The sequence below is a fragment of the Leptonychotes weddellii genome, unplaced genomic scaffold (genome assembly GCF_054177405.1).
Source record: "Leptonychotes weddellii isolate Sample4059 unplaced genomic scaffold, ASM5417740v2 HiC_scaffold_6904, whole genome shotgun sequence".
NCBI lineage: Eukaryota > Metazoa > Chordata > Mammalia > Carnivora > Phocidae > Leptonychotes > Leptonychotes weddellii.
Window position 1 is genome coordinate 1 of NW_028038437.1, and position 9,835 is coordinate 9,835.

Consider the following 9,835-nt stretch of genomic DNA (forward strand, 5'->3'; position numbering starts at 1 on the left):
ATGCTTTTCTCTTCAGAAAAATGGGTAATTAATCCAAAAGAGCAAAGACTGAGTATTTTATGTGAGCTGGAGGTAAGAAATGTTTATCAGTCCAATAGTACACAGTGTTCATGGTAAATATCATTTATTCAAACTTCAATTCTCTCTCTTTCTAAAAACGTAGTTTAAAGAAGACTTCATAACCCTGTTTGAGCCATCTCTGAGAACATTGCCTAGCATCGGGCCACCGTCCATTCTGACATTCAAACAAGAGAGTTCCAATTTAGGCATTAACTTCAAGGTGATTTTAATTCATATTATTTTAAAATTTTGAAATTTTGTTTATTAATGAATGATGTAATAAGCCACACGATGATTTGCACAGAAGACGTGAACATACTTTAAAAAACAAAAACAGGCGAAGAGCTCTTTTCCCTGGAACAGCACTTAGGGTGGCTCTGTCCCTCTGCTGGGGCTGCTAGAACAACATACCGCCCAGCGGGCGGCCTAAAACCACAGCAACTTGTTGTCTCACGGTTCCGAAGGCTGGAAGTTCAAAGTCAATGTGTCAGCCAGTCCAGCCTCTAGGGGAGCATCTTTCCTTGCCTCTTCCTCGCTTCTGGCGGGGCCATCGAACCCTGGCCTTCCTTGGCTTGTGCCTGCTCCACTCCTATGTCCACCTCAGCTGTCCCGGCATTCTCTGTGGGTCTGTATCCCAGTGTCCCTCTTCTCCAAGGACACCAGTCATGTTGGATTATGATCTGATCACCTCATCCTCACTTGATGACATGTGCAAAGACCCCACTTCTACATAAGGCCCCATTCCCAGGTACCAGGGGTTGGGACTTCAATATATCTTTTCAGGGGACACGATTCATCCCATGACAGTGGCCACAAGGGCTGGAAACAAAGGTGAATGTTTGCCATACTTGATCATCTTAAGTGACCGATTAATGCCTCTGCCTGATGGGCAAGGGAAGAGCCGCCCTCCTAATTCCAACAGGACCGCACACCGTCCCGCTGTACCAGAGCTGTGAGGGACTGATTGGTGGTAGGATTATTTCCAAACTCAGATGGCCTGGCCATGTCGAGAGAGCTGCACACTCCCCAGATCAGAACCCCCTTCATTATTTCCTTTGGGGTACGTTAAAGGTACAGGCTTACTCCCTGGAAATAAGAGCCAGCAATCGTGGGAGGTGGCCTGTGGCAGGTGTGTGTGCGGGGTTGCTGGGGATGCTGGGTGGGCGCACCCCCATGCTGCTCAGGGCCGCCTCAGGCAGTGCATTAAACTATACAAGTCTAAATATGCCACGTAATGTAACATCAGTCAGTATTTGCTGCTTGTATTTGTCCTGGTTTTTCTAAACTTTAGGGTCACCCTTTAGACTCTTCAGGCTGAAATTCTTTATTCAAACATAGCTCCTTCCTCTTTCTGAACCACAAAAGCTTGTACCCAAGGAAGTGTCTGGAGTTTTCTTCTGCTGACACCCAGAGATGGTCCTGAACATGAGGAAAGCCCGGTGGCCTTTCTTCCACGGGAGTTGTCCCTGCGCTGGCCCCCAGATCTTGGGCAGCTCTTTCAGGCCCACTTACACGGGGCTTTGACAGGGGCTGTAGCTGGCCTGCCCGCTCTCCTCTCCAGCTGCACCCTCTTTGGGTGCAGATTCCGGCCCCACTCATGGTCTTCGAAAGCATCCCTGCCTTGCTTCCCCTGCAGGTGAAGGGGTGAAGGGACTGTGGGCTGAGGAGCTAATTACCAAGACCCTGGTAGGGAAATGGCCTGGCCTCACCACACTCTCTTTTTGTCCTGTCACCTGGGAGGCAAACTAGATGTTTCACCACCATCTCTCCAGGGCAGGTCTTTACCCGCCCCCCCGACCCATGGTTCCGCTTTCAGCCATGTGCAGTACTGATTATCAGGTAGTTTCTTTCTTTCTTTTTTTTTTTAAGATTTTATTTATTTGACAGAGAGAGACACAGCGAGAGAGGGAACACAAGCAGGGGGAGTGGGAGAGGGAGAAGCAGGCTTCCTGCGGAGCAGGGACCCCGATGTGGGGCTCAATCCCAGGACCCTGGGATCATGACCTGAGCCGAAGGCAGATGCTTAACAACTGAGCCACCCAGGTGCCCCTATCAGGTAGTTTCAGTAGCCTCAAGATAGTGGCCATCACTCCAGAATGGTGAAGGCCTGGCTGCACTGGCCACTTCAGCCACCCTTTGGCCCCACGGTGGCCATTTTGCCAGTCCCAGAGAATGGCAGATACAGCTGGCCTGGTAGTGTTCATGACCTGCGAGTCACACACGAGTCACACATGAGGTGGGTTTCTCCTGGAGGCCTATGCTGAGACTTGGCTGCTTGCCTGCCCAGGAGCCCCTGCAGTCACAGTGGTGACCTCAGGCCACTCACATGGCCATAGTGTCTCAACCCTTGAGCCCCTAACTCCAAGTCTCCTGTTGCTTCCCCTGGCCTCCCACACCCCTTCTGAATTACCGTCACTGCACAGACAGGAGAATTCAGAGCCCCAACCTGGGGCTCATGTGTGTTATCCTTTGTCTCCTGCATCTAGTCACACACTGTAATCCCCCTCCCCCACAAGGGACTCTGATGTCAACAGTAAAGTCATTTGTGCAACTTTCTTTCTTCACTGAGGAGGCATCCTAAGGACCCACAAGCTCCTGATGGGCTCAGCTGCGCTCTGGTGAACCAGACAGAGGCCCTGAAAACACCACCCCTGCCTCTTCAGGCCTCCCCAGCCCTTGAATAGAAATAATGTCTCATTACTGGAATATACAGATCTTGCTGGCTTGGTGCCTTCTGGTATAGGATCTCAGCTCCCTGCAAGTTCCCCACCAACTATTTCAGCCCCCAGGGATTCTGACAGGTTGGCACATCCCCCACCACCCCTTGCTCCCCTACTGGACGTTTGCTGGCCCTGCCCAGAGCCCTGGATCCTACTGCTCCCAGAGGCTCTGGGCCTCCTTGTGGGCACCGATTCATTTCTGTTTTCCCTTCTCTGAAGGAAGAAGAGGAGGAAATATCACCCCAGTGTGAATTTTGTGGGTGCGATCTAAGAACATTTCTTTCCGGTATGGATATTTTCTCTGATGATGATAACTCGGAATCAATAGAAGAAGTAAGTTCTAAAGCAGGTTTATGGAGGAAATCATGTTATTTTTCAATGTATGAAGTATTTCTGCATCTTCCCCTGCACTGCAATGCTTAAAAGAGTTACATGTTAGCTGGTGGGGAAATATAAATCATAGTCACGATGGGATACCGTTTCATACCCACTCTGATAGCTATAATCAAAAGGATGGATAATACTAAAAAATGTTGGCAAGGATGTAGAGAAACTGGAAGATAATATGGTGTAGCCACTTCGAGAAGCAGTCTGGCAATTCCTTGAAAAGTTAAATACATGGTTACCTATAGCCCAGCAATTACACTTTTCTAGGTTTATGCCCAAGAGAATTGACAACCTCTGTCGACACAAAAACTTGTACACAAATGTTCATAATAACATGGTTCATAACAGCTGAAAAGTGAAAACAACCCAAATATCCATCAGCTGATAAACTGGTAAATAAATGTGGTGTATCCATACAATGGAATTTTACTCAACCATAAAAAGAACTGAAGTATTGATACATGCTTACATGCTACAACATAGATGAACCTAGAAAACGTTATGCTAAGCAAAAGCCAATCACAAAGTACCACAAGTGTATGATTCCACTTATATGAACTGTACAGAACAGGAAATCTATGCAGACAGAACACAGGTCGGTTGCTTCCAGGGGCTGAGAGGAGAAGAGGATGGGGGGTGGGGGGATGTGTTAAGGGATAAGGGTTCACATTCTAAAAGTTGGCTGAGGTGATGGTTTTGCACAACTCTGTGAGTTCACTAAAAACCATTGACTTGTACACTTGAAATGGATGCGAATTACGGAATGTGAATTCTATCTCAAGAAAGCTGTTACCAAAAAATGTTACCATAGATCATTATCCAAAGTTCATTAGCCATTTTGGGATTTTTCCCCCCTAAGTATCTTCATCGAAGACTGGTGAGATGAAAAATGACCTCTTTGTTTTTCAGGCCTCCTGTTGCAGGTATTTTCAAAATCTGATTGACTACATCTATGAGGAAAAAAAAAAAACCCAGGGCCCCAAAGCGGAATTAATCTGTATTAACCCTCACGCAGCCCACGGCAGTGAAGTTGATAGACTCAAAGCAAAGGAAAAAGCCCTGCGGAGGTAACACTGAGCCTTTGATATTGAAACTCAGGCCCACTGAAGTAGAGAGTTTTTGGTCGATGAACCTTGTTTTTTTCAAAATTTATAATTTTGAAGAGGTGTTCCCAGAAAAGAAATAAAAATTGGGGGCCCCTGGGTGGCTCAGTCGGTTAAGCATCTGCCTTCGGCTCAAGTCATGATCCCAGGGTCCTGGGATCTAGTCCCACGTTGGGCTCCCTGCTCAGTGGGGGGTCTGCTTCTCCCTCTGCCCTTCACCCCACCTGTGTGCCCTCTCTCTCCCTATCTCAAATAAATAAATACAATCTTTAAAAATAAATAAATAAATAATTGGCCAAAGCAAACCCATTAAAATTCCTGGTAGATGTTATTGAGATTCAGAAGCTCCTAGAAACTCTGTGAATTTTTTAACAATTTAAAGTAGAAATCTACCAACTGCAAATTCTCAGCTCAATTTAGAATTCCCATGTTGGAGAAATTTGTCGACTAAAGAGAGTAGAGACCCATATGTACTGATTAAATGCCTGGATTCACAAGTAATGATAGGTAAAAATAATAAGGGACAGCATTTAAACAGTTAAAATTTGTACTAAAATTCTGTTTTAAGCTTCAAAACACATTTCAGACTTTTGCATCATATTTTTCAATTTTGTAGAAAACAGGAGCGACAAATGGCCAGACAATTTACAATAATGACAAATGGACAGCCTAATTTTTCTGAAGAAGGTGAGTTCCTCAACACTGATGATATCGATCAGTTCTACATCAGAAAGCTCAGATGTTTGACCAAGAGCTGAAATTGGTATATTTAAAAAATAATATTTAAAATGTTCATTCCAAGGGTGCCTGGTTGGCTCAGTCATTAAGAGTCTGCCTTTGGCTCAGATCATGATCCAGGAGTTCTGGGATTGAGCCCCCCATCAGGCTCCCTGCTCTTCAGGGTGTCTGCTTCTCCCTCTCTGCCCCTCCCCCTGCTCCTTCTCTCTCTCTCTCTCTCTCTTTCTCTCTCTCTCTCTCTCTCTCTCTCTCTCGCGCGCGCGCGCGCGTGCGCGCGCACATTTGCTCTCTCTCAAGTAAATAAATAAAATCTTAAAAAATGGTAATAATTAAAAATAAAATGTTCATTCCAGTCAATGCATCAGTTAAGATGGTTCAGAAAATCTGGTATTTCATATAAGTGGCTTCCACTTACAGTTGTTATTGATCGAAATAAATTAGCAACATCTATAGAGCACTTTACAGGTAGCTGCGAAGAGCTTATGAGTTGCTATAGTATGGATAAAATTGAAGGAGCACTGATTTTTAGAATCAGAAGTTCTTGATTTATCTCCTTGCTTTTCTCCCTATAGCCAGGCTGATTTGGGGTAATTACTTAATCTTTCTGAGCATCAGGCAGCAACTCTACCACTCAGGAGCTATTGAAAAGATACTTAGAAAAGATAAATGTTTGTTGTGGTTTAAACTAAATCCCTAGTATAAAGTTCCTTGATATTCAACTATTTCCTACTAAACATAAGGTCAGAAAATTCCACTTAATGAAAATCATCTTTCTTCTTTTAACAAAGGAATGTTTTCATTTTTTAACAAAAGAAGGCGCTCACTTTAATTTAATGAAGAACCTCATTTTTCTTCCATTAAAAAAAGTCTGATGAATCAATGCATTTGTAATAGGGTTTGAAATTTCATTTTAGAAGAGAGGTTTTGGAACATTTTAAACAAATATCTACTTTCATGTGTTTTTTTTCCTTAGATTCAAAGCACTTAAAAACAATTTCTTATCAACTTTCCATGGATATTCCAGAAAAAGAGCTAATTGCTGACAGACTACTTGATTTCCAACTAGAAAATAGAAACATTTCCATTGTTTGCTGTGATGCTAGAATAGCATGTGGAAAGGTGATTCTCTTGTAATTTTTTTACCCGTGACTCTTTAAAATCAGTTCTTCCTAAAATTGTAAAAGCTGTCATAATGAATATAACAGGTTGGCTACATAACACATTTAACTCTTTGTCAGGAAGAAATGGTTCACACTTGGCTCTTTAACTTCTACTAGACTTTATGTTTTTTTAGTCTCCACTGGATAAATTCTAGTTCACAACTCTCTAAACCATGTCTGTCAGAATTAAAAAGTCATTTTTGAGGGTCATAACCAGTAGAAATCAGACCAGGACTGCGTACTGCCCTTATATTGGATGCCGTGGGCCTTGGGATGTAGCTGGAGACTGTGTCATCTTCCTTGGAGGCCTCCTGCACTGCTGAGTTGTCGGCATGAGCCAGCAGAGCATTTTGGACTCTCTGACCCTTTCAGCTGTTAGCCCTGTCACCACCGCTCATCATGCTTACATTGTTGCTGTTCTTAATAAAGCTTGTCAAAACTTGAAAAAAAATGCTTTTACATACATTTTATGGTGAGCTATTTTGGCTAAAGCCTTTTTATTTTAAAATGTGATCATTGGAACATTTGGAAGCCTTAAAAAACTAGGAAGAAGGGGGAGAAAATCACCAAAAGCCTCAAGCACTTCCCCAAAATCATTGCTAATATTTCAATATTTTCTAGATCCACACTGCCCAATAGGGTAGCAACAACTACATATGGTTATCTAAATTTAAAATAACTAAAATAAAATTTAAAATGGAATTCTTCAGTCACACTAGTCTCATTTCTAGTGCTGAACAGCTGTGTGTGACTAAGGGCTACCATATTGCAGTGCTGATACAGAACATTCTTATGGTCACCAAAATTTCTGTTAGACGGCACTGTTCTAGACTTTTTACCCTTTGGCTTTGGTTGACATTCTTGTAATTATATGACATGTGTAATTTTTATCTCTTTTTAAAATTTATTATAAAAAATATTTCCATGATATTATATACCTTACATTAACAGCATTTTAATATCTATGTGCTCCTTTATGTAGTTTATCTCACCATTCCCTTATTATTGGACAATACAGGTTAACAGTTTTTTTGCTATACTAAATAACATTGCTTTGAATATCTTTGTGTATAAATGTATGTTTATATAAGTATATTTTTTCAGAATAGATTTCTAGAAATTAAATTATGGAGACCAGATTTCTTTCTTTTGGGTGATATAGAATTTAAGGTGTGGCAGTGAACTGAGGTAACTGACAGAATCATATCCAAATCCTGCCTGGGGGAAAGTCACCTGTCCGGCCCTCAGATTTCTCCTGCAAATTATACTTCAGATTCAGTTACTAGCACATAGTGAAAAAGAATCAAGAATGCAAGGAAATTCAACACCACAATTGAAAACCCAGAGGAATAATATCTAATTAAAAAAAGACCTGCAAAGACTCTGGAAATTAAACTATGCTTATAAAAATAAAATATCAGCTTGAAGATATATGGAGGGAACAGAAATCTATTGTGACATAATCAGTTTGTAAAGAAAAAAATGGAACTTATAGAAATGAAAAATATAACAACTGAGGTTAAAAACTTAAAAGATGACAGTAACACGGGTTAGACCCAACTAAAGAGAGAACCAATGACCTGGAAAAAAGGTAAAAAAATAAATAAATAAATAATGAAATTCTCCATGGGAACAAAAATAAGAATACAGAATATAAAGTATATGATATGATATGAAAATGAGGTGTCTAAAACACATTTATTCAAAATCCCAAAAGGAGAAGAAAAAGATAATCAGACAGAGGCAGTATCTGAATTTTCTAGAACTGATAAATGAGAAGAGCCCGCAGATTTTGTCCAGTGAATCCCAATCAAGATGAAATAAAGAAAAAAAAATCCTTGACATGTCAGAGCAAAACCAAGGAACACAGAGGGAAAAAAAATCTTAAAAGCAGCAGAGAACAAAAAGTTCTGTTTATATTTAAAGAGAATTATACCATCAGATAACCTCCCAACAGCAACAATGGAAGCCAGAAGGCAATGGGAATTATCTTTAGGGTGCTTAAAGAAAATAGTGGTCAATCTAGAAGTCTATAACCAGTTAAAATATTTTTCAAGAAAATGTGTCCAAAAAGACATTGTCTAGTAAAGTCAAAGATAATTTGTCATTAGTAGCCCCTCATTAAAGGAAATTCTAAAGAATGTGCTTTGTGTAATTGGATGGTCTGAGATTCAAGAAATATGAGAAAAAGTGGTACATTAGACCTTTTTTCATGTTGATTTATAAAAATTCTTATACATTTAGGATACGAGCCCTTTGTATGTCATATTGCTGCAACCACTTTTCACTTCTTGGTTTGTCCTTCACCATTTTAATTGTAATTTATCAAATCCTTCATGGATACTGCTTTTTTTCATTGGCTGGTAAATCTTTCCCAGACCTGAGATAATACAGCTATTCTCCTATGTTAAAGAAATCTCTGTAGTTCTGCATTTCACATTTAGATCTTTAATCCACTTGGAATTGATTTTTACATATAATGTGAGGTAGTGGTCCTAATTTCATTTAAAAAATATGGAGGGGCGCCTGGGTAGCTCAGTTGGTTAAGCATCTGCCTTCGGCTCAGGTCATGATCTCAGGGTCCTGGGATCCAACCCCACATTGGGCTCCCTGCTCAGCGAGGGGTCTGCTTCTCCCTCTCCCTGTGCCTCTCCCCCTCTTTGTGCTGGCACTCTCTCTCTCTCTCTCAAATAAATAAATAAAATCTTAAAATATACATATATGGATACCAGATTGTATCCAGCACTATGTATTGAAAAAGATTTCCTTTTTTCCATTACCATGCACTGGCACTGCTGTCCCACATCAGATGTTTATGGCTGCATGAGTCTGATTCTGGACTCCTTACTCTGTATCATGGATTTCTTTATCCTGCCCCAACACTACACAGTCTTAATTACTATATTTTGTGATAGATCTTAATATCTGATAAAGCATATTCCTCTCTCTCAACCACCTTCTTTAAGAATGTCGGCTCAGGGCACCTGGGTGGCTCAGTCGGTTAAGTGTCTGCCTTTGGCGCAGGTCATGATCCCAGGGTCCTGGGATCGAGCCCCGCATCGGGCTCCCTGCTCTGTGGGAAGCCTCCTTCTCCCTCTGCCACTCCCCCAGCTTGTGTTCCCTCTCTCGCTGTGTCTCTCTCTGTCAAATAAATAAATAAATAAATATTAAAGGAAAAAAAAAAAGAATGTCTTGGCTCTTCTAAGTTTTTGACATTTCCTGTAAATTTTAGAATTGACTTGTGAAGACCTCCATTACCCCAACAACACACAAATAATACAGTCTTGTTAAAATGTGAATTGCAGTTGCATTGGATCTAAAATCAATTTGGGAAGAATGTCATCTTTAAAATACTTAATCTTCCAATCCATGAACATTGGGTCAAATTTATTAGAGGGGTTGTTCAAATATTCTATTGTTTTATGACTTTTTTGGTCTAAACAATCCTTGCAATTTTTGAGAGAGGTAGGCTAAAATATCCCATTATGATTACGGAATTTTTAATTTTCCTTTTCCTTTTGTGAAATTTTGCTTTATATATATTGAAACTATCTTAATATGGGAAAAATATTTTGTAAGGTTATATCCTCCTAGTGGATTTAAACTTTTATCATTATGAAGTAATCTTCTTTATCTCTGATAATATTCCTTAGTATTTTCATGTATC

The 9,835-nt window shown here is 40.8% G+C and overlaps 1 protein-coding gene across 1 annotated transcript; it reads left to right on the top strand.

Annotated features, from left to right (window-relative positions):
- Nucleotides 1-9: 9 nt before the first annotated feature.
- Nucleotides 10-6,950, top strand: LOC115940919 (glutamate-rich protein 6; the record flags this gene model as incomplete). The annotated part of the gene is made up of 6 exons (XM_081811300.1): nt 10-72; nt 164-280; nt 3,000-3,113; nt 4,077-4,234; nt 4,887-4,957; nt 5,982-6,950. Coding segments are annotated over 6 exons (684 nt in total), but the record flags the coding sequence as incomplete, so codon positions are not given.
- Between the last annotated feature and the right edge of the window lie 2,885 nt (nt 6,951-9,835).